The sequence below is a fragment of the Lissotriton vulgaris genome, chromosome 7 (assembly GCF_964263255.1).
Source record: "Lissotriton vulgaris chromosome 7, aLisVul1.2, whole genome shotgun sequence".
Lineage (NCBI taxonomy): Eukaryota > Metazoa > Chordata > Amphibia > Caudata > Salamandridae > Lissotriton > Lissotriton vulgaris.
The window spans coordinates 599654477-599679382 of record NC_141695.1 but is presented as its reverse complement, the minus strand read 5'-3'; the positions used below and the strand labels follow the sequence as shown (position 1 = coordinate 599679382).

Sequence of the window (24906 nt, the reverse complement as noted above, 5' to 3'; positions counted from 1 at the left end):
AGAGCGCGTAGTCACCCTTGAGTATCCCAGCGCTAAAACCTCGAACTCCTAACGGGGGGCACAGGGAGACTTCGAAGAAGAATCAGGGAAAAAGGAGGGTTTTGAGGGACTTTCTAAATCGAAGGAGGTTTGGTTCAGCTCTGAGGTTCGCGGGGAGAGCGTTCCATTTTCTGGCCGTGTTTACCGAGAATCTGCGGCCGCCGATGCGGGTTTTCTTCACCCTAGGGACAACGATGAGGTTTCCCTGTTCGGATCGAAGCGCTCTCGACGGTCTGTATGGAGTGATCCAGGTGCTCAGAATGGGGGGACCCGCATTATTCAGGACCTTGTGTGCCAGACAAAGGGCCTTGAAAGCGACTCTTTCCCTCACGGGGAGCCAGTGAAGTTTTCTCAAGGCAGGTTTGGCCGATGTTCTTGCTGGGGTGTTTGTGAGCAAGCGGGCTGCGGCATTTTGGGTTTTTTGTAGTATTTGCAAGGTGGCTTCCGGCGCCCCGAGGTAAATAGCGTTACTATAATCCAACCTTGCTAGCACTAAGCCTTGAATTAGCAGGAGGCGGGACTGAAATGGCAGTAGGGGGAGCACTTTTCTACATGATCTCAGCAGCCCATAGCAGATGCCGGCTGTTTTCCTGGCCTGTGTCCGGAAAGTGAGATCTGTCTCTAGCCACACTCCCAGACTCTTAACCTCTGTCTTAGGGGAGGGGGGGTCACCCATACAGGTGGGCCAGATGTTAGGGGGGAGACTTGAGGTTTTGTGACCGAGAAGCAAGATCTCTGTTTTAGACCCGTTAAGCTTTAGGTCAGAGTCGCCCATCCATTGATGGACAGTGGATAGGCAGTCTTGCAGGTTGGAGGGCTGAAGCTTGGGGTGGGAGAGGGTCACTACCAGCTGAGTGTCGTCAGCGTAGCTGACGATCGTGACTCCGAAAGGGGCGACCAGCTCCTCCAGTGGGGCCATATACACGTTGAAAAGTGTGGGGCTCAATGAGGAGCCCTGGGGCACTCCACACCGGAGGGGGATTGAGGGAGAGCGGCTTTCTCCTTCCCAGACTTGGAAGGAGCGTCGGGAGAGAAAGGATGTGAGCCATCTCAGCGCACTGTCTTGTACGCCAGTGTTCTATAGGCGCTGGGCTAGGACCTGGTGGCTGACAGTGTCGAATGCTGCGCTAAGGTCCAGGAGGACCACTGCCACTGATCCTCCTGTATCCATGATTTCCCTCGCTTTTTCTACTGCCGCCAGGAGGGCGGTGTCAGTGCCCTGACCTGGTCTAAAACCTGTTTGGGAGTTTTTTAGGCGGTGGTTTGCTTCCAGGAAGTGGGACAGTTTTTTGTTTGCGAGCTTCTCCGCGACCTTACCTATCCAGGGGAGGAGCGAGATGGGTCGATAATTGGATAAGTCCGTTGGGTCTAGTGACGGCTTCTTCAGCAGACCTTTAACAACGGCCTCCTTCCAGCTTTGTGGGACTTCTCCTTGGGCAAAAGAGGTGTTAATGAGGGCCGTGAGTCTAGCTGTGATGGTTCGGGCTATGTTTTTCGTGAACCGTACGGGGACTGAGTCGCTGGGGGCTCCACTTTTCGTGGCTGCTAGAGTGGTTGCCACTTCTTCTTCTGTGACTGGTCCGAATGCAGTTAAACAAGGGGATTCGGGTTTGTCCGTGGGGTTTCCTGGCGTGAGGGTATCATCCTTTGCAATTCCAGAGGTAGCCTGATTAGTAGCAGGTAGGGAGGAAAGGATTTTCTTGATTTTATTATCGAAGAAGTTGGCCAGGTTAACGCATTTCTCCTCGGCTGCTTTGGAGTCCAAGGGTGTCTGCGGGGGGGCTGGGACATGGAGAAGCTCTTTAAGTATGGAAAAAGTCTCTTTAGCAGAGCACGAGGAATTTTGTATTCTTACCTCAAAAAAGGAGCTTTTAGCGCTGTGGAGGGCTTGTTTATACGCCTTCATGGCAGTTTGATAGGTGTTTTTGTCCGTCGCTGTTTTATTTTTTCTCCATGTTCCTTCCGTCTTTTTGCACTCTTTCCTAAGAATGCTCAAGGCCGGGGTGTACCAGGGAGCATGATTGATCCTCTTTACATGTTTAAGAGAGCATGTTAATGGAACGAGGCTATCTAGGGGGTTGGTGAGCCAGCTGTTAAATTCCCTGTCAGCGGTGTTAGGGTCAGTTGAGAGGGGGCCGTCGGAATCCCTGAGCTTCGCTTCCCATTTTTCTGGACTTAACTTGTGCCAGCGTCGGGTTAAAATCCTGGTTTTCTGTTTGGGGACCGAGGCGGGCTGATAGGACCAGTGCATCGGGACCAAAAAGTGGTCAGTCCATGGGAGGGGGGAGGGGTCTTGGGTTTGGAAATTGCTGATGTTGGTGAAAACTGGGTCTAGGAGATGACCTTTCTCGTGAGTGGGTTTCGAGTTCAGGAGCTGGAGGTCAGCTGACGCGAGGTCTGCTAGAAGATTCGCGGCAGTGTAGTCTGCCGGATCTAGGAAGTGTAGGTTCAAATCCCCTAGGAGAAGAAAGTTGGGCGTTGCTATTGTTTTTAAAAGGATGTGATCCATCAGAGTGTTTGAGAAGTCACCTATTGAGCCTGGTGGTCGGTATACCAGAAGACCCGATAGTGAGGTGGTAGGGGAGATCTGAAGGGTGAAATTACAATTTTCACAGTCCTTGACCGTACCGTCGTTGATCCTGCAGCTAAGATGGTCTTTATAGAGAATGGCGAGCCCGCCACCTCTTCCAACTGGTCTGTTAAGGCAGCAGATTTGGTAGCCGGGGGGGGTTGCATTGACTAAGTCTGAGCCGTTGTTGGGGGTCAGCCAAGTTTCGGTCAGAAATAGGGCGTCTAGCGAAAGGGTTAGGGTGAGGAGGTTTATCTCGTGCGAGTGCTTTACTAGCGACCTGCAGTTTAATAGGCCCAGTCGAAGCGTGTGGCTAAATTTCGTGGTTTCAGGGGTGTTGCAGAGGGGACATCCTGTGAACGGGGTGTCATCCTTAAGGATGAAATCACACTGCGGATTTTTCTTTGTATTCCAGAAACGGAGGGTATCCGGGGGGTAGGATAGGAGGGGCTGTGAATCGGGCATAGTGTCAGGTCCTAGGGCCGTCTGGGCCCGGACGGGCCCAGACGGGGTTGCCTTTGGCGCGCTGACGGCGCGCCCGCTGCGCCCGTCCGCTGCGCGTCCGGTGATTGCACATCTTTAATGTGTAGGAAAGGGGCGGGTGGGCGTGGCCTCAAAGTGGGCGTGGCCTCTCTCCCTCGCCGTGAATGGCGGCAGAAATGTTTGTTTGCTGGGTTAGAGTTGCAGCGAAGGGGTCGCTGTTTCGGCGCTTCCGGCCGAAAGTGGAAGTACTGTCTCTGTAGTGTTTATTTGCAGCATAGCTGAGGTCTAATTGACCAGGGCCCCGCCGCGCTACATTGGCGACAAGGGCGGTCGCACCACATGCGTGCCCACCTACCTCGGGTGCTTCGGTCGAGAAGCGGCGGTGTCCACCCGCGTTGCCCTGCTCCCGTTGTGCCATGTAATGTCCGAGGAGGAGGCCGCGGACACCACCCGCATCGCTCCTAGCGGCCCGGTGTCGTCAGCTGAGCCCGCCCACGCGCCTCTCTGGCCATCGGGAGCGTGTTCAGCCGGTGGAGCTCGCTGGTGCGGCGCCCATTGAGGGGGGTAAGTGCCAGCTGCTCCGCCCAACGCCACGATATCCGCGCCTGCTTCCCTGCCGTACCGGCACCACGCGAGGCCTGCAGGCCAGAGCTCCCGCACGCCTGCCTCCGAGCAGCGAGGCCCCGGATCTGGGCTGCCCCTTCTGCTGCCTGCACCCACAGCTGCACGTGCTGCTAGAGCACTCCCTCACCTCACTGGATCCTCTTGGGAGACCCCTTGTGACGCCACATGAGGGGGAGTGCCTCACAGTACTCTTAGGGACTCTTAGTGTGCCTCAGAGACTCTTAATCAAACATTGGCAACTGCAAGTCTAAAGGGATAGGTGGAAAGAGAATCAGGTTCAGGATTGTGGAAGGAAGAAGCAGGTTTTGGCTGGTGGAACAAGCGCCACCTGTTGGATCACCACACTGAGGGGACCGAACCCGCTCACGCTACATCACCCACACAGGAGGGCGCAAGAGGGGATATCACGCCCCACCTGCAGGATCAAGTAGCCATCGCACGGTGACAAGAACACGTGCTGAGAAACACACCCCTGAGCCGCGCGTCAGCATGCATACCGCGCCCTTGCGCACAAGCACCATTGCCCAGCTGCGATGAGCAATACTCTGGTGACAGGTGCTGCCGCCCAGCAAGATGGAGGACCCAATCCAGCCGTTGGTGTCAATCCACCACCACCGGTGCACACTCACACTGCAGTTTCACCGCTACCCCCATTTAGTGAAGCCTCGGATCTGGCCATGGCCACGCCATAGTGGAAGGCCTGGGTCGGACGACTCTTCAACACAGGTAACTAGGACGACTACGAAGCGGCGGTCGCTGTGCTCAATAGACACTTTGATCAACAGCTCAACCATGACTTTGAGAAGTTCATGTTTAAGAGGGCGTGGCAGACTGATGCCGAATCCGTCGATATGTTCTATGCGCGACTACGCCGGCTAGCGAGCAGGTGCCCCTTCACAGACCAGCGAGATTAAATCCGCGATCAGATCATCATGGGCTGCCACTCAAAGCTCCTGCGGAAACAAATCCTTCGGCAACCCGGAATCTCGCTGGACGAGATCCTGGTTCTAGCCCGCTCCCACAAACTATCGGACGCCAGGGCAGAAGAGATGGATACCACCCTACATACACCGGTCGCTGCATCACACACGCCCAGGCACACGCCGATCAAGGAGGAGAAGGTGGATGCAATCCAGAGACGCCCCGCGACGCCTCGCCAGGCGCCTAGACCCCCACCAGGTGGACCGTGTGCATACTGTGGCAAGGATCAACCCGCGACGGCTGTCTGAGGGCCAAAAGGAAAAACATGTTCTCGCTGCGAAAGACTAAACCACTGTGCCAAGGTGTGCCGCGGTGGGCGGTTCCGATCAACAACGTCAAGATCCAGAAGCATTTCCCAGCGCGTTTGCCAAATCTCCCTTGACGACCCACAGCCAGTGCCGGACGACGCCCCATGTATGAGAACGAGGACGATGAAGAGGTATTCGTGGTGTAGTACGTTAGCCGGACAGGGGCTCGGCGGAGGCCCCCTCCCATGTGCTCCGTCTCCATCGAAGGCACTGAGGTGCATGCCCTCATTCACACTGGGGCATCCGTCAATGTGACGGACTCCGACCAGTATGACCTCCTATCACCAAAACCTCTTCTTGCACCATCCACGGCATGGATCTTCACTTATGGAGGGATGTACCCGCTCCCTCTCCGTGGCGTCATTCAGACCACTGTTGCAAGTGGAAGCTACTCCACCGAGGCGAGGTTCCACAACACTGAGGGCAAGAAAGGAACTCTGCTCAGCTGCCACACGGCCAAAGACCTCGGGCTTGTCTTCTTCGCCAACCAAGTTCATGAATCCCATGCAGAGGCAATGTTAAAGGAGTTTCCGACTCTCTTCGAAGGACTAGGAAGCTCAAGGGCAAGAGGTTTAAGCTCCACATTGAAGCCTCAGTGCGGCCTGTGGCCCTCAGGCACCGTCGAGTACCTTTCAACTAACGTCCCCAAGTGGAGGAGGAGCTGAGGAAGCTCGAAGAGCTAGGGGTAATCGAGAAGGTTTCTGGGCCTACACCGTGGGTGGCCCCGCTGGTCGTGGCACCCAAACCCAAGCAACCGGGAGCCATTCGACTCTGTGTCGACACGAGACTGCCAAATACCGCCATGAAGAGGGAACATCACATCACCCCCACAATGGACAACATCGTGGCCGACTTAAATGGGGCGAAGTGGTTCTCCAAGTTAGATCTGAACGCCGGCTACCATCAGCTGGAACGGGAACCGGAGAGCCGGTATATTACCACCTTTTCAAAGCACGTGGGCCTACTCAGATACAAAAGGCTCAGCTTCGAAATGTCCTCAGCCGCCAAAGTTTTCCAAAGTGCCATCCGGGAAGCAAATATTTACAATAGTTCAAGTTTTGTTTTCAGCATCTTATGGATTGTGTTGTTAGCCATAAGATGTTGAAAACAAAGCTTGAACTATTGTAAATATTTGAAGTCTTATGTTCAAATTGATGACTATGGCTGTGTATAGAGATAGGGACTAAAAAGTTTCATAAAATGATAGGGTGTATGGGTTATGTGCAGCGAATGAATGAAAAGGACGAGTGTGTGGAGACAGGATTTGAGTGAATGAATGGGAGAAAGTTGAATGAGAGTAAAAGTGATTTTTTTAGGAGTGCGATGCTAGAATAGGATAAACAAATAAGAAGAAAAGGAATACTAAAAATTCTTTTGATATGTTAAAAAAGTGAATAAAAAAATAAGATTTAATTCTGACAGAAAAAGAAGTCTGTAGTTCATGTTGTTGGATTGTCAGTAGGACTACACAGAAAAAAAGTGTTTAAATAAGGAAGCAGTATTGGCATGTGGTAAGTTCCATATTTGTTCAAGGCTTGGCGTTACTGTTGGGAGCCTAAACCGAGTAGTGTTCTTTGATATTTCATTTTTAGTCATAAGGTGGTGGAATTTAGCTACTAGTATTGTTTCTGGGTAGGTGCTTAAATTACGTTTTTTATCTTTTGTTGTGGGAAATTTGTATGTTACATTTTTTATGTTTGGGATGATCTGAATGAATACGTGCATCAGTTAGAAGACTGGCATCTTAAACTAATTTCACATTTTTATTCCATTTATCCCAATATGAACATATATTAATGCTCTACATTGAGCTCAGTAAAGATGGAGGGATACCATAAAACAAGAGTGGATGAACACTGTTTAATGCATAGTACTTATGAATGCATGCAGCAAATTATAGACAAGGGTCACATTATGCGGCTCGGTGTTTCACTCTCTTTTGTTTCGGTTATTTTAAAGCTGCTGCCTTATGTGAAAAAACGACTTCTGGTTATTGATCTAAAAAAAGGTAAATACACTAGTTTAATTTCCTGAGACCTAGTAACATTTGCTTCTCTTTTAATGTCGGGGAAGAGTTTAGATCATTTGAAATGTGGTCAGATCAAAATATTCATCATGTCAGTTATGGACTTGGAGTCTAGTACAACAAATATTTTGTGCATTTTATAGTTACTGAGGCACACAAACCAGTTGCAATCCCAAATCCTCATTCTATAAATCTGAACTTGCTGACTTTTCTGGCTGTGAGTCAACTTTGGTAACTTTGCAAGTATAGCACAGTCCGAAATATGTGGCTTAATTTACAAAACAGCTGTTCACAGTAGAGTCGACCACTGAAAAGGCTGTGCACACCCACAAAGTCATAGTATTGTGGATATTCAACAAACCTTCATATTGGGTTTCAAGGCTGCAGAAGTTATGCAAACTGGGTGTGAAAAAATTCCAAACAACGACATATTTTAAGGGGGTGTTACTGGAGTATTTTTGTGGATTCCCTAATGGTCCAAAATCGATGCAGATTGTAAGAGGAAACCTATGATCTATTGGTTTGTAACTTTTGCTAAACTCTTTATGAAAACAAATACGTTTTCAGTGAATTCTATAACAACATAAGCGACTTCCACAAAGGAGTCTTGCAGACATACAGAGAGATGCAACAAAAGATGATACTAGTCAGAACCTGTGGGAAGCCTTAAGGAGGTGAAGGTAGAGGCCGGTGAATGTAGAAGGAAATACGCTATAGGACAACAGAGCTGCAAGTGATATCTAACCTCAAGTTCTTCTAAAAAAAAGACCTTTCAAAAATCGTGGCACGTTTTGTTTATTGTATGCATAGAAAGAGATACACATTCACAGTGCTTTTTACCACTGTGTGAGAGAGGGATTCAGCGACGTTAGCACCAAAAGCATTTTTAATATATAAAGAACTTGCCAAGCACTATTGAAGTCAGAGACTCCTGATCCCACCCAAGAGAAATCAATCATTCCATACACTCTCCGGCTACCCTGAAACAACAGTGATTGGCAGCATTAATTACTGGAAATGCTGAATTGAACCCTAAACCCTTGCACCTACCCGAAATCCAAATAACTGTAATGTGTGTAGGCCAAAGTCCTCTTTGGGCCAGTTTCTGTAGCAGGCCCTTATGTAGGTTCAGAAGTCGATCAAATGCACTGATTTACTCAGAACTTCCCGTCTTGCACCATTCATATTTGAAAAGTCTTGTGTAGGACAAAAAGTTACACATTTTTGGAAGTGTGCCCTGAAACTGTTCAGCAGACAGAAGAATTGCAAGAATGGGAATTTATTGAAGATCTGATGTGGGAGAACCAATGTAACTGGAACATATTCTTTAATTAAACTTGCAAGCAAGGCACAGAGCTGAGAGAACAACCAACTTGCTGTTTGAATATGCCTCTTTGCCACAGGTATGTGCTAGACTGAAGTCTTCAGAAAGACAATTCTCAGAGGTTTTGGCCCACCATAACTATACAAAAGTCCTACATTTCTTGCTTGGAGTTAGTTAACATGGCTTTATGTTATCCTAGGCTGGTGAAGAGCCCATACATATTCATGTCCAAAATGTGATTTCTACCTGTAGATGAGACCAGAGGATTTGGGGCGGTAGAGGGGCACCTGGTAGCTGTCAGAAGCTGTAGGTAGGAGCAGAAAGCCGCTCAATGGATCTCTCTGGCAGCGTGCCATGGCTTCCTTGTAACTCATTTTTTCTTTGGTGATAGGGTCAGTGAGATCCTTCTCATAATTTTTATCGTCTTGAAGCTTTTTGGCCATGTCACTATCAATCATGCCCATCTCCAATGCCTCTGGTACTGGGATTCGGCCAGTTTTCCTGGGATCGATCAGCCCGCCTGTTAAGTGTTGGACCTGCATGTAGGGGAAGGCATTCTCCTTAGACATCATTCCTTTCTGTACAGCTTCCCCAACTGACAACCTCTTCTTAGTCACTGGGTCCTCTACTCCTGTGAAGGCCTTCTGTGCAGTTAGCAGCTTTTGCATGCTGGTATTATCGATCTGTCCCTTGTCAAGGGCCTTATGAGCAGAGTATCGTTCCTTTGTGCTGATGTCCACAATGCCCCCAGTTGCTGCTTGTGCCTCAAGCAGCTTTTGAGCAGTTATCGGATCCAGCAGGTTCCTGTCTAGTGCGTTCCTAACAGAAAACTTCCTGTCTGTGGTTGTGTCATAAACACCACTGATGGGGAAGTTGTCATCATGGGAAGGCTTGCTAGAACTTTGAGAGAAGAAAGTTCTGGACTGATTTTGATGACTTGTTGGTGATGACAATGGTGACTTTGACCCAATAATAGACCCAATAGAGACAGGGTGCTTTGATTCTCCTGCCACCAAAAGAGCAAATTCAGATATTGGGATCTTGCCATCCCGGTACATCTGCAATTCCTCATGTGTGATTTTCTTTGCCCTTAAAGCATCTTCAATAGAATACTTTTTGCCACTCTTCTTATCCAGAAGGACTGAGATCTCTCCGCTGGACCCCATGGTGCTGACTTCTTCCCAGTCACACTCCAGTTCTTGCAACTGAATATATTGGTTTCGGTCTATGATACCTCGACGATATGCTTCAAAAGGTGACATATCTTTTCCTGTATCTGGGTCAAGAATTGAAATTCTAGTGGAAACATTAGTCTCCCTCATGTGTGTGTCTTGATTCAGTTCTTCGCGGTTGACTTTTGTTTGGAGATCACGTATATTGCGTTCTTTTTCATAAATCTGATCCTTTTCATGGAGGATATCTGTCTCCAGTGATGAGAGCTCTTGCGAAAGTTGCATCTTCTTCTGCCGGTCATTCTCTGTTCTTTGAGTAAGCAACTGGGATTCTTTGCTCAGAAAGACAGACTTCTGCTGCTTCTGCCTGCCCAGCTCATTGAGCTCACTGTCCAAGGAGGCCCTCTCCTGGAGGGCTTGGTTTCTTGCTTTTTGAAGATCAGCCTCCTCCTTGGACCCTGATCTTTGCATAGCTTGAGCCCTGTCAAGCTTTTCCTTGATACGTCTCAGTTCATCTTCTGCATCTTGTCTTGCATTTCGCTCTCTGTTATACAGTTCTCGAATCTGTGAGCGCTCCTTCTCCAACACTTGGTCCTTCTCCACCCGAATAACTTCCTTATAGACCGTCTTCTCAATCGACTTCTCCCTATGCAAGATATCAATTTTTATCTGCAAGTTCTTACACTCCCTTTCCAGGTTCAAGATTTTGCTCTTTTCGATGTCCAGGTCTTGGCGCAGTGTGTTGGCAGATTTCTCCAGAAATGGATCTTTTTCGATTTTGACCACTTCTTCCATGACTATTTTCTCTTGTACTGGAGTTGGGCTTTCTTCAATTTCCTTGATCCTCAGAGTTACCTGTCGCAGCTCTTGCTCTGCTGCAAGTTTCTTGCTTCGCTCCTCTTGGAAATTCAACATCTTCTCATTTTCAGCCACCAGAGCTCGAAGTTGATTCACAGTGCGTTCCATTTGGCGTCTTTTGTTAACCTCTTCATCTAAACTTCTGCTTAAACGGCTATGTTCCTCTCTGAGCTTTGGATCCTTTTGTAAGAGAACCACCTCCTGTACTACAACCTTTTCTTCAGGCTTTCTTCTCTCTAACAGCATGTACTTGTTTTGCAAGTCGTAGACTGCATTCTCCAACTCCCTTCTCTGCTGAGACACATTGCGTACCTCGTCACGGAGATACACAACTTCCTTTTCCAAGGCTGGATCCTTTTCATACCTTATAACCTCCTTGTTAACCATTTTGGTCTCAACTTTGGATCTCTCCCTCTTCCATTCTTCACGCTCTGACCGGAGTGTAACCACTTGTTCTTGGGCCTTCGTGCTTGCAGTGACCAAATCGCTCAACTGCCTTTTCAGTCTTTCAATTTCTTTAAGGATTTCTGGGCTCTTTTCAAGCTTTACAACTTCTTGAACAATCTCTTTGTACTCAACGACTGGCTTCTGTGACCGCAGCACATTCACCTGAGACAGGGATACATCTATCTCTCTTTCATAGTTTGACCTTTTGCTAGAGGTCTCCTGGATCTCCCTTTTCAGACGCATAATCTCTCGTTCTGTTTCTGGTTCTACATGGAAAACTTCATTGACTATTTCTTTGATCTCCACTTTGGGTTTTTTCTTCTCTATCACTGTGTAACTGCTTTGTATCTCTGTTAGCTCCCTAGTGATGGTCACGCTTTTGGTCCGTTCTTCCTCAATAAGGCTCTTCAGCCTTGCAGCCTCTTTCAACATCTCTGGATCCTGCTCCACCTTCTTCACTTCTTTCACAATAATCTTTGGTTCAACAGATTCAATCAACTTTTCTAGTTCTGCTATGCGACTTTTTATTTTTGTAATGTTGTCTTCAGCTGCCTTTCTCCTGAATGACTCATCTTCTGTTTGCAGCTGGAGGGTTCGTGCAGCCTTGAGCATTTCTGGATCACGTTCTAGCTTCACCACCTCTTTCACCACTACCTTCTCCTTAATGTTGGGCTGTTTCTGCTCAAGGATATAAAGCTCTCTCTTAAGGCGTTCCAGGTCGGTGGTTAGAGAGGAGTTCTCTTCCTTTAGTAGCTTGATCTCCTTAGTCAGGTTGCTGGCTTGACTCTCAAGGTTTGGGTCTCTCTCAATCTGTGTCACTGATTTAATTAGCAGTGGAAGCTCAACTGTCTTTTTCTGGCTCTCAAGCTGAACAATTCTTTTGTTCACAACCTCTATTTCAGACTGTGCATTCTCACGCTGCCTGTACTCAATCTCAATTTGGTTTTTCAGTGATGCTAGGTCAGTCTCCCTCTTGGGGTCCCTGTAATACTGCACCACTTCCTTCTCCTCAAGCCTCTCGATAGGGCGCTTTGTTTTCAGCATCAGGAGCATCTTCCGGTTTTCCTCCAGCTCCTTCTGAACACTCGAGACTTTTATCTTCTCCTCCTCCAGCTGTGAGGACAGGAGCTCGGATTCTCTGGAGGACCGCAGAGTGTTTTCAGATCGCAGGCTATGCTGTGTTTCCATAGGGATACCATCGTGCACATCTTTCTGTAAAATAGCAGAAAATAGGGTATATTAAACCAAGAAGTCTAGCTAGTTAATTCATTTAACGCACGCTTAACAGCAAGACTGTCTGTAAGCAATGTACATCAATACCGGGTGTCTTACCTGGGCTATAAAACAAACAGGCTTGAGAAGGTTGCGAAACAGGCCAGTAGAAAGACTCTGCCTGATGCCAAGGGGCAAAAAGCACCACACCAGTATAGTCTGAATAAAGAACCATTGGTTCTCCAGTCTCACCTTAGCACACATCTTATGCCACTCAGAGCCACTACACAAACAATTTCAATATATATTATGATGAAGCATACTAATGCAACTCCTCAATGAAGAATGTTAAATTGGTGGCATTGAAGATTTTAGTAACCTGTTATGGACTTACATTTCCGAAATATCTCACATTGAGAGGCGTAACCAGGCTGCTATGCAAGATGACTGCTTACATCCTATTCTCCCAGATTCAGCTACATTAACAGATGAAAAATGGGCATTGTCCTTGGATCCCAAGGGGCATGGAAATATGATAAACAAATATCCCTTGGACTACTCAAGGAGATTTCAGGCAGCGCTGACTACTAGAGCGAAGGGGAATCCTACTGGAGACCTCCTTGGCATTGCCATTCCTTGCATTGGGGGTAGATTTCTGAAACATCTTCGTGATCGTGGACCCAACCTAGAGCTGGATATTGCAGGAGTAGAGCAGGCAGAAACAAAGAAAAGAGCTGTATTAACTCCTTTCATATGGCCGCAACAGGGTGAGAAGCAGGCTGCAAAAAGCAAATGATCTCCGTTGGGTGGTGGTTTAAGTTGTAGCAGGAGACACGGCGGGACATTCAATTTTATTTATTTATTTATTTATTGAGCACACTTTCCTTGAAACCTCTTCGAAATAAGAACAAAAGATAGCCATTGAAAGAAGAAATGTGAAAAAAAGGCTTAAGAGTGCATAATCCAAAATATACCACCTTGTCTCAGGTTAGCGCCCTCCCCTCCCCGAATCCTCACTCCCTGCACGAATTTCCCCCTATTTCCTTGGATACTTTTTTTTCATTACTCCAGGCTGTCGGCTCTTGTTCCCCTAATGACTGTTGCCCTCCTTCAATCCTAAGAGATGCCTTTATGGCCTGTCTCGGCCCTCCTCTTGACCTTCTAAATCGATCACTCTCTACAGGCTCTGTCCCCAATGCTTTCAAAAGCGCTGTGGTGGTACCTATTTTAAAAAACCTGGTTCTGACCCTGCGATCTTGGGTAACTATCGACCTATCTCCCTCCTCCCCTATTTGGGGAAGGTCTTGGAGACCTACGTCACCCGCTGCCTGAGCACTTTCATCGAGGAAACCCATTTCCTCGATGATCAACAGGCAGGTTTTAGACCGGCCCATTCCACGGAGGCAGTGGTGGTGGCGGTTATGGACATGCTGAGACAGGGGGCTGATAAGAACCTGGCCCAGGACCTAGTGCTACTTGATCTCTCGGCCGCTTTTGACACGGTCGACCATGACATTTTGGTCGACCATGTCAGAAATGCTGGCATCTCGGGCTGGGCCCTGTCCTGGATTGTGTCCTTTCTCCAATTCCGCTCCCAATCGGTTCACCTGTCTTCCTTCTCTGCTCCCTGAATTTCACTTTCCTGTGGTGTTCCCCAGGGCTCTGCTTTGTCCCCTCTTTTGTTTAATCTTTATATGCAGCCCCTCCTTGTCTGTCTCCGTCACTCCTCTGTCACCACCTTCAACTATGCAGATGATCTGCAACTTATTTTTCCCATCGACCCCTCCCCTCTTTCCTGCTCCAATTTTCAAACCACAATGCTTACCATCTATGAGTGGATGAACTTCAGCCAGCTGAAGCTCAATCCTAGCAAGACAGAGCTGGTTTTGATTGGCGGGCTCCCACATCCCTGGACTCCCAACTTTTGGCCCCCTGTCCTTGGTCCCCCTCCCTGCCCAGTCAACTCTGTGAAGAGCCTAGGTGTTACTATCTCTAGTGACCTTTCGATGCGGCCGCACATCAACGCTGTTACCTCGGCCTGCTTTTATCATCTTCGCAGAATCGGGAAGATCCGAAGGTTCCTATCACCAGAGGCTCTCACCCTTGTCATCATGGCCCTGGCCACCTCACGTTTAGACTATGCCAACTGTCTATACGTGGGGATTCCTGCATACCATCTCCACCGACTCCAACTGGTGCAAAACCAGGCAGCCAGATTAATCTTTCAGCAGCCCAAACACCAACACGTTACCCCGATGCTAAAAACTCTACACTGGCTCCCGGTTGCGCAACGTTGTATCTTTAAATTGGGATGTACCATTTTCAAATCTCTCTTTGCCTCTGCTCCTGTCTTTATCTCTCTCTGCTTGCACCCCTATGTTCCCTCTCGACACCTCAGATCCTCTGCTCACAATCTTCTGATTACTCCTAGGTTCAATCGCAAGAAGCACGGTGGTGCCTGTTTCTCTTTTCTTGCTCCGTTCACTTGGAACTCCTCTCCTCTCTTAATCCGTCTCACTCCTGACTACTCTACTTTCCGTAAATTCTTGAAAACATATCTGTTCCGACTCGCTCATGGCTAGCTGCATTCACTTCCCTGTGTCCTTCCACTGGTCTCCGAGCGCCAAGAAACCAATTGGTGTATGTGTGCGGTACTAAATTCCTTTAACATAACATAACAGGAATATAGCAAGGTAGTTTAGGTAGAGGTCATTCCATAGCTTGGGTGCCACGGCTCTGGTAACTCTCCCTCTGCTTCTAGCATGGTTGAAGCGTGAGAATTCTGAAAGGAGCAAATTTCTAATTGGTCCAAACTCACCCTTGCAAAATAAAAAAGGTGTTGTTTAAGTCTGTGAGGCAGATAGAATTGCACTGAATTCTTTGTTTTACTGGCAGTCAGTGAAGGTTGTGGCAGGCCTGCGAAGCATGATCTTATTCTCAAAGCCACTCACGAATCTGAGAAATACTGAATCCAGTTATGTGTGGCACATGTCTTATGGTCTGGTGGGGAATGCACTGAATGCCATTGTGAGCACAGCAAGAAGGGTCATGGTAGTGGATAAGTAGAAGAAATAATCACTCGACAGCATTTTGCTAGATTGTAACAGTAGGTTAAACTGAAGAGTACAAACAGTTGGAGGCTTCTAGATGTAAAGCTGGAATCTAGCCTATACCTGATAAGAATTCCAGAATGAGAAGAGGATTAGATTTGTTTTTACCGAGTAGACGGGTATGAGGTTTGTCATGTCCCTCATTCCCATTCTAATATGCATATAACAGAGATGTTACAGAAAATAGAGAAAACCAAAATCAGGACTCTTGCAATGCTCCATAAACTCCTTGCAATATTGAAGAAACTAAAGAAGGGTGTGACTGTGGCTACAACAGATTAATACTGCTATAAAACAGAGCACTTTAGAGCTGTACAGCAAGGCTAGACAATTGCTTGCAAGAAGTGTACCTGAGAATTATAGTTCTTCCCAACAGGATATAAAGAATATAGGTCTGAGGTATTGAACGTAAGTATAGGAGGGCAGGATCCATGCAAAATGTACAGGCATACTACAAATTAATGTATCTTAAAAGTACCTCATGCATGTATTCTATGATGAACCTGAAAATCTTGCCTGGATTTGGCCTTCCTGGAACTGCATGAGACACCCATGATATAGAAAGAAGGCTACAGGAATACACCAGAGTTGAACAAGAATGTTTCAATCGGGAGTTGTTAACATTCTAGCACACCTATTCTAGGGCAGAGTGAGCTACAGCACGGAGGACAGACGTATAACGTGATAGTGCTAAACATTTAATTTACCGGCAAGCCATTCCTAAATGAGACCAGGAAAGAAGGTTACTGTTCAGTGACTCCCAAAGTCTGGTTTTCGCTATTGTTCGTGTTGTGACTTGGCAACGTTCTTAAACTTATCAAGAAAATACCTTTATGCCTAACACACGGACCTGTGGTCATTTAAAACACACATTTTTCCGTGTGTATCCCCTTAGTGCAAACGTATAAACTAGACCTAAAGAAGTGAAGGAGTGTTGCTGGGAGGATCTTGTTTCTGTTCAAACGGTGGCTACCCAGGCTACAAGCCTATGCCCTCTCTGGTTTGGTATTTCCAATGACGGTCCACACTTAGCATCCCACTGAATCCTACAATTTCTGCAGACTCACACCAACCACAGTACTTGGTCCACCTGTGGTGGGTTCATAATCACACTGGAGGTCCTATCGCAGACTATCTTTAAATCCACTTCAACCATTCCCCATGGAGTCCACCTGATCACTTGCACAATGTACCTTGTCCAGCACCTTCTGGGCGAACTCCAGCTGGTTCAGCTGCTGCTTGCTTTCCACTGTAGCCTCTGTGTAGCGTTTAACCAGGTCCTTTTCCTGCAGATGAACCAAGAGAGAGATGGGGGAGTCGGACATTTGAAGCACAAATAATGTATCTCAAAGCCATATCAATATTCAAGCAAGGCCAAGACGTTCCACATACTAAGTCTGGATGGGATTCATGATCCAGACTCTCAAATATGTACTTCTGTAGTCTGACTAGAATAAGCCAAGTGCAACCTGTGACTGATTTTACTGCTGTTCCCTCTGTTTACCTTCCTCCTCACCCCCTTAGTCTTCCCTCAATTAACCTGGTCTACAATTTCAACCGTGTGCACCTCTCCTGAAATTGTATTTGAAAACAAATGTTATCGACTTTACCATTTTTCTTGAAAAGAAACAAGAACTTATTGGAGAATACAATGACTATGTGATTCCAAAAAAGTAACAAAAATATAGGACCAGAATACATTAAAGTATATGTGAGAATTCCCATGTGTCTCTTCTTTCCAGGCATTCTAAGAGTGGTGCACCTCTTCACGACATCCCTCAGGATAACTTGTTATACTTGTTGAACTCATGCATGCATTCTAATAGCATTTGAAGTCTTAGGTCAATTGCCCAGTTTGTCCCCAAAAAGGATGCCTGCCCTTATCCCCTAAAACAGAGGTTGAGCATCACTCCTTCCCGGCCCTTGCTATTTCTGTACTGTTCTACCTGCACCTGGTGCAGCTGCACGGATATCCTAATTAAATACGAGCCTCTTGAATTACCAAACATTTGCACCGACAAAGTTAGTGAGTAAGCGGCTATAAACACCTTCGCTTCACATTTCTGTGTTAAGGCCTTCCTTGTTTGATCAGACGTATGATCATAAAAGGAAATGTAAGGACAAGAAAAAAATACAACAAGCACTGGCAACGGCAATCGGTCAGGTTTACCTGTCTTTACAAGCAAGCGTGACCAATAAGCATTGCCGATGCATGTTTAAAACAGTCTTCAATGCCTGTCAAGATCGTTGTTGAATCTTCCACATTTCTGTTGCAGTTTTCTACTGACCACCAGGCGGCACAAAAATGCAGCTAACTAGTGTTTAAACGTGGCCTTGTTCACGATTCTTCGCTTGGAACAAGACAAGTGACATTTCTATCGATAGTGAGGGCCAAACACAGAATGGGAGAGAAACAATACATAGGAGCAAGCCAACTGATATTGACAGGAAATACATCCAGTCCTGAGCAGAAATTGGCTCGACATAGTTTGGAATACAAGGCTGTCTAATGGACACACAGCTGGAGCGGTCTATAAGACTACAACAAGGAGGACATCAAAAGGATATTGGGAGGAAATTAAGCACATTGCAACCAATACTGAAAATACTGGTAATAGTGAATCCGGTGCCTCAACTGATACAGGAGTTGGAAGTTAAACCAGTTCAACATACTGCCAATGATTGAGCCTCCAAGTGCACTCTTAAATGATTCAGAACCCTGGCAGGAATTTGAATCTTTTGAAGTCTTTACAGTACCTTCTTAGGTGTTTTTCTTAACTCATCAGGATTTACCTTGTACACCTGCTTTTACACTCGAAGACTGAACTTCAAAAACTGATGAAGGTTGTTATCTCAGATAATATTTAAATTCGATCATGGCACTGTCAAGAAGAGAATTTAAGCAATGTTCAATCCTCCTTCTCTAAGGTTATTTAGATACCAATATCGAGTGGCTCACCTAAATACTGTTCACCAGCACCCTTCTAAGAGCTGACCACCCAATCTGTGGTCAGCTCTGAAAACGTCAGTTCCAAACAACCTAGAGTTAAAAGGCATGTTCATGTGACAGAAACCTTATCTTTCTATGGAGGAAGGCAGCAGAGCCCTCACAGATAACATGCCAACCATGTTTGATGTAAAAATGTGCTAAACAAAGTTGTAGTCCGTGTCATCGGGCTGGTCGACTGTGTGTGTTTGTGATCCAGACAGCATCTTCTGTATGGCTTTATGTCTAGAGATGAAAAGCCACCCCAAGCAAAGAGTACTGTGATCCTCGCAACTGGGATATGAAGCAGACAAGCTTCAGTCTTCCACAAGTGCGATTCCCCAGATAGGTGAAGAGGTAAATCTCGTCTTGAAGCGGGAAAATTCTCCAAGGGGTGTTCTACACCTGGATTGGCCGGACAAATTCCTACGCCTTTTCATCACATCCAATGGCCTACATTGCTCTACAAAAGGTTAAATGTACAGCAGTTTTAAAATAATTCTCTTAGACTTATTTTACCCTGGATAAATTTGGCCTTAATTCAGGCTCAGACATAAAATACTAAAACTTTTTGTAGAGCTAGGTCTCTTAAATGCGTATGAGTGAAGAATTCTGCATATTTATCTTCTGTGGCCAAACTGATTTCTGATACACTAACCCATGCTCTCCTAATTATGTCAGACTCTTAACAGTACACATATGCGGAGCCAGAAAGAACTGCAGTTGATCTAGTCGGGACATCTAGTGTAATTGTTGACTATTCAGAAAATTTGCCTTGGACACAGTCCTCTTGAATGTATATTACATATCCATGACTAATCATAGTTTAACTCACAGTATGCGAAACGATGGCTGGTGTCTGTTGAGCTTAACTACAGCTTGTATACCCATTACCCTCTCCTGCTGGTCTCACCTGAGCATCTATGCTCTCCTGCAGTGGGGTGATACGGGATCTTTTGGGGTCTGAAGCACTTAGGCCAGGGTCCAATGTTGAGCGGTATCTGTCTGCCTGGCTTTCATAGTCCTGTGCGGAGAAGCAGAAAACAAATCACAGCATGAGGAAGGCTCTTGACCACATGTGGGAAGAGGAAGAAGAACTGAGAGGCAACAGGTAATGGAGAAGGCAGTGGTGAGGTTCGTACATTGAGCGCAGACTGGATGTTCTGCGAGAGTTTGACAACTGTGTTCTTGTCATGCTCCTTCCTCTGGATATCGTCCGCTTGTCGCTGAAGGTAAAACAAACAAGAGTGGAGGTTAGAAATGGACGGTGACGAATCCTAAGTTAAAAGGCTCCATAAAGATCAAGGGCCAGATGGACCAAACAGTTTTTCCCATTCTGTGCCTATGGGAAAATGTGTTCATACATCTGGCCGAAAGCTTCTTTAAGCATCAATCCAGTCATCTAGTCTATGTAATGTTTTCCTCTAGAATGAATAACACGGGCAACAGTTGCTACGGACATTTTAAAAGGTGCAAAATAAAAAATTACATCAAGAGAAAATTGCACAATAAAAAATACAGCATATGACATTATCACTAAAAGCAATAACTAAGAAATCGAGCTAGGAAGTGCATCCTAGAAACAATTAAGGAATGTATTCCATAACTCTCAAAAGGCAAGCATTTAGACATAATTATGAGCAAGGACTAGCAAGTATATATATATATATATATTGCATGTAAAGAGTGTTGATCAAGACTGAAATCCCATGGCACTACTGCATGACAACAGCCGCTTTAATCAGGCATTCATTCAGGCATGTCAAAGAATGCAGACCTAGATGGTGTGGGAGTTAAGGACTGTTTAGCCCATCTTTGGTGACCCTACTTACAATCCAGCCATATCTTTGCTCTTGCACTCTCCTTACTCCTGTGTGTATAGCGCAGGTTTTTCTAAAATGTGTTACTCACTAGACCTGCTGGAAGGTGGTAACAAGTTGCCCCGTAAAAATTTACACAAAACACTGCAGAAGTAATTAAGTCGAATCGCATTATTGTCTGTTTGATATTGTGACCTGTTTTTTAGTTTTTTAATTGTATTCAGGTGTCTGTAAATATGTTGCATCTATTATGTAAACCCTTTACTAAACAACCACCCCTCCTCTTTCTTACATTCCCTATATGGAAGATTGATTGCCATAACAACCTTGCAGTCGGTGACTTTTTATCCTCAGGACTATTGCCGTGTTTAAACTACAGGCCTTTCTTTTATTTCTATTTTACCACATTCCTGGTAGCTAGCCAGCTCCCACAGTGTGCCTCTATTTTATGATGTGCCGGCTCCTCTTAGAGCTCCTTTTTAAGTCGATCGAGAAGTTATTGTTTACAATAAAGGGCTTAGAGCCTGGCCATTGCTTACTATTTGTTGGTTTCAGTATCACTCTTCTATGCTGCTTCCTAATTGGCCAGTGCAGGCCAAGCTCCACTTCCGTTCCTTTCTGTGGAACATGGATCAAGCGAGACTGATTTAACTTAAATTAAGGGCCTGTCCACTGCTCGTGCTGTGACTGAGGTACTATTTAATCTTTCCCCTTCCACCCATCCCTTAAATGTGCTGCTGCCCATTTGGTGCTCCCTTTCATGTCCATCGGGCCGTGCTCCCTTCCACGTCCATCGCCGCTCTCTAGAGTTTTTAAAAGAGGCAGTCGGAAACTGCTAGCTGAACTTATCTCGCTTTAGCACCGGGTGTGTGTGAATGTCAAAACCTGTATACTTGTTTAAATAGTTTTTTTTCCTTTAGTGGTTCTTTTCCTGTGTTTCTTGCTAGTGTTTTCATCATTACTGGGAGAGCCAGTGCTAGTCAGTTTCTGAACGGTGGAGATAGCATTTTGTGATGTTGCCTACTACTACTATTTTTGTTGAAGGCATGTTTTGTACCTACTATTTATGGATTTCTTTTTGATAATGTTGCACTTTTTTTAGACTTAGATGCGTAAGGTGTGTTGTCCTGTCTGGTGCTCTTGCAAACTTTTACCAGTTTTGGGGGAACCTACCATCCTGCTGTTTTGCTTAAATTATGTGTTTTCCCCACTGCCTCACAGTTACAAATTACAGTATTTCTCTGTGCTTTAGTTGTCTTACTTGTAACTAGGAAAGTCAGAGTATGGAAGATACTCCAAATTATTTGCGTGCAGAACACCTAAGTCTCACTGACCTGTAGAGTTGTTTTTCCCGTGCAAACGTTGTTCTTTAGTATCTTTAATATGCATAAAGTCCGGGTTATCCCTCAGCTGCAGCTATTTGCATTGCATATCTCAGCATAAGTAAGTTTACATATTACAAGTATATTCTTATATATGTAATAGGGAATAGATAAGTCTCAATGACCGATGTCCGCGTAATGTCGAATTAGGTAGTGACTTACGTAGGTCCAGTTTGCACTTACTGCTCAATCAATCAATCATAACACTTGTATAGCGCGCTACTCACCCGGCAGGGTCTCAAGGCGCTTGGGGGAAGGCTGTCTGCTATTGCTCGAACAGCCAGGTCTTGAGTTGTCTCCTGAAGGCGAGATGGTCCTGGGTCAGCCGAAGATGGATTGGGAGGGAGTTCCATGTCTTGGCCGCCAGGTAGGAGAAGGATCTGCCACCAGCGGTGGCTCTTCGGATGCGGGGAATGGCGAGGCTTGTCGAACGTAGCTGGCGGGTGGGCGTGTAGAAGGTGAGGCGGTCGTTGAGGTACGTGGGGCCCAGGTCGTGGAGAGATTTGTGTGCGTGGGTGAGGAGCCTGAACATGATCCTCTTGCTGACGGGGAGCCAGTGCAGGTCCTTCAGGTGGCCGGAGATGTGGCTGCGTCGGGGGATGTTCAGGATGAGTCGGGCGGAGGCGTTCTGGATGCGTTGGAGTCTTTTCTGTAGCTTGGCTGTGGTTCTGGTGTAGAGGGCGTTTCCATAGTCCAGTCGGCTGGTGACGAGTGCCTGGGTGACCGTCTTCCTGGTTTCGGTCGGGATCCATCGGAAGATCTTGCGGAGCATGCGTAGGGTGTTGAAGCATGATGAGGAGACGGTGTTGACTTGTCTGGTCATCGAGAGGGAGGAGTCCAGGATGAAGCCCAGGTTGCGTGCGTGGTCTGTTGGCTTGGGGGTGGCGCCCAGGATGAGGGGCCACCAGGAGTCATCCCAGGCGGAGGCCGATGGTCCCAGGACGAGGTCTTCCGTCTTGTCTGAGTTCAGTTTCAGGCGGCTGTTCTTCATCCATTCGGCGACGTCTTTTATCCCTTCGTGTAGGCTCGTTCTGGCGGTGGCGGGGTCTCTGGTGAGGGAGAGGATCAGTTGGGTGTCGTCGGCGTAGGAGATAATGTTGAGGTTGTGCTGGCGTGCGATGGCTGCAAGAGGTCTCATGTAGATGTTGAAGAGGGTGGGACTGAGTGATGATCCTTGCGGTTCGCCGCAGATGACTTCGGTGGCCACGGATCGAAACAGGGGGAGGCGGACTCTCTGTGTTCTTCCGGTGAGGAATGAGATGATCCACTCCAGTGCCTTCTCTTGGATACCGATGTTGCTGAGGCGTTGAACTAGGGTGCGGTGGCAGACGGTGTCGAATGCTGCAGAGAGGTCCAGGAGGATGAGGGCCGCTGTTTCCCCGTTGTCGAGCAGGGTTCTGATGTCGTCGGTGGCTGCGATGAGGGCGGTCTCGGTGCTGTGGTTGGCTCGAAAACCATACTGCGAGGGGTCGAGGGATCCGTTCGTCTCGAGAATGGCTGCAAGCTGTCTGTTGACTGTCTTCTCGATGACTTTGGCAGGGAAAGGGAGTGTCTTCGGTGGTCACCGTGGTCCAGGTGCGGAGGGTGGTGGTGGGGGGCGTTGGTTCGATGGTTGGGTGCGTTGATGGTGCGCCGAAGCTGTTGTGGATGTCGGCGATCTTGCGGTGGAAGAACGAGTCGAGAGAGTCGCAGAGGTCTTGTGAAGGAGTGATGTCGTTGTTGCTGGTGCTGGGGTTGGAGAACTCCTTGACGATGCTGAAGAGTTCCTTGCTGTCGTGGGTGTTGTTGTCCAGTCGTTCCTTCAGTGATTTCTTCTTGGTAGTGCGGATAAGCTGGTGGTGCTTGCGGGTGGCGTGTTTGAGGGCGGTCATGTTGTCTGTGGTCTGGTCGAGGAGCCAGGCTTTCTCGAGGGTGCGGCAGTTTTTCTTGGAGTCCTTGAGTTCGTCGGTGAACCAGGAGGCTTTCTTGCTTCTGGGTCTGCTGGTAGGGTTCTTTAGTGGCGCAAGGGGGTCAGCGCAGTCGGACAGCCACTTCATGAGGTTGCGTGCTGCTTCGGTGGGGTCCGTTGTGCTGGCGGGTGGGTTCTGACTGAGGGAGGTGGTGAGCTGATCGGCGGTGATCTTGCTCCAGCTCCTGTGAGGAACCTGTTGTGGGTGGTGGTGGGTCGTGGTTCTTCTGAAGCTGAAGTGGACGCAGCTGTGGTCGGTCCAGTGAAGTCCTGTGGAGTGGCTGAAGGTGATGTGCTTGCTGGATGAGAAGACTGGATCAAGCGTGTGGCCGGCGTAGTGGGTGGGGGTGTTGACCAGTTGCTTGAGTCCGAGGTTGGCGAGGTTGTCCAGCAGGGTGGTGGTGTTGCGGTCGTTGTTGTTCTCCAGGTGGAAGTTGAGGTCCCCGAGGAGGATGTAGTCGGCGGAGGGAAGGGCGTGTGGGCTGATGAAGTGAGCGATGTCTTCGCTGATTTGTGTGCGGGGTCCTGGGGGTCTGTAGATGAGGGTGCCTCTGAGGGTGGTCTTGGGGTCGGTATGGATCTGGAAGTGCAGGTGTTCGGCCGCCGTGAGGGTGTCGTCGGAGTTGGTCGTGATGCGGATGGTGTTCTTGTGGACGATGGTGATGCCTCCTCCAGTTTGGTTGACGCGGTCCCTCCGGGTGATCTTGTATCCGTCCGGAATGGCGATGTCGGGCGCTGAGGAGGCGTTCATCCAGGTTTCTGTCAGGAAGGCGACGTCTGGAGATGTGGTGTCGAGGAGGTTCCAGAATTCCACGGCGTGTCTGTGGACGGAGCGGGTGTTGAGCAGGATGCACTTCAGGTGGTTACTGCTGGTGATCGTCTTGGCGGGTGCGGTGCAGGTCCGGATGCAGGAGAAGTTGCAGGATCGGCAGCAGAAGGGTCCGTGGGTGCGTCTCGGGGTGGCTCGGTAGCATCCGGGGGTTCGGCCGGTGTTGAGTGTTGCGGCGTCGTAGGTCCGGCGGATGGGTTGGCCTCTGCGGCGGCCAGGGTTCTGGCGCTGGGCGCGGGCCAGGCGCGGACGGGCGCAGACGTGCTTGCCTTTGGCGCGCCATCGGCGCACAATCGGCGCGCCCGCTGCGCGTGACCGCTGCGCATTCGCGTGGGCGACATAAGTGAGGAGCCGGGAGGGAGGAGCAGCTGGGTGGCGGGAGCGGGGCGGCGTGCTTTGCACGTACTGCCCTGTAAAGGCTAAACTTTCCTATCTTTCCTGTCACGTGCACAATAAACAAACTTTGAAACAACATTCAAATTGATCCAAACATCTCGGGGGAGTGTAAATCTCATCCAAAATCTATCTAGAATGTTTATACATCCTGACAAAATAAGTGTTATCTAGGTAACGTAAGTTATGTAACTTGGGTACTAACCTTGCTCTAGCTGGTGTGGTAGGTTTGCTCTGTGGCTCAATACAGATTTATGTTTGCAAATCTTAGGTTTGTTCTAATTTGGCAGGACTGAGTCGATCTTTTCATCCTACCAAGGTTACATTCACTGTTTCCCCAAACCTGAGTCACATGTAAACTACAAACCCTCAGTGGTTAACTCAGATGCGGCAAA

The 24906-nt window shown here is 47.7% G+C and overlaps 1 protein-coding gene across 1 annotated transcript in view; it reads right to left on the bottom strand.

Annotated features, from left to right (window-relative positions):
* Nucleotides 1–7809: 7809 nt before the first annotated feature.
* EVPL (envoplakin) overlaps nucleotides 7810–24906 on the bottom strand; it is a 150023-nt gene continuing 132926 nt past the window's right edge. Inside the window, exons 19-22 of the mRNA XM_086930714.1 lie at nucleotides 19282–19365; nucleotides 19053–19163; nucleotides 16347–16439; nucleotides 7810–12043 (exon numbers count right to left, since the gene is read on the bottom strand). Of these exons, the coding sequence (XP_086786840.1) occupies nucleotides 8597–12043; nucleotides 16347–16439; nucleotides 19053–19163; nucleotides 19282–19365 (3735 nt within the window). The 3' untranslated portion in view covers nucleotides 7810–8596. The remainder of the gene's footprint in view (nucleotides 12044–16346; nucleotides 16440–19052; nucleotides 19164–19281; nucleotides 19366–24906) is intronic.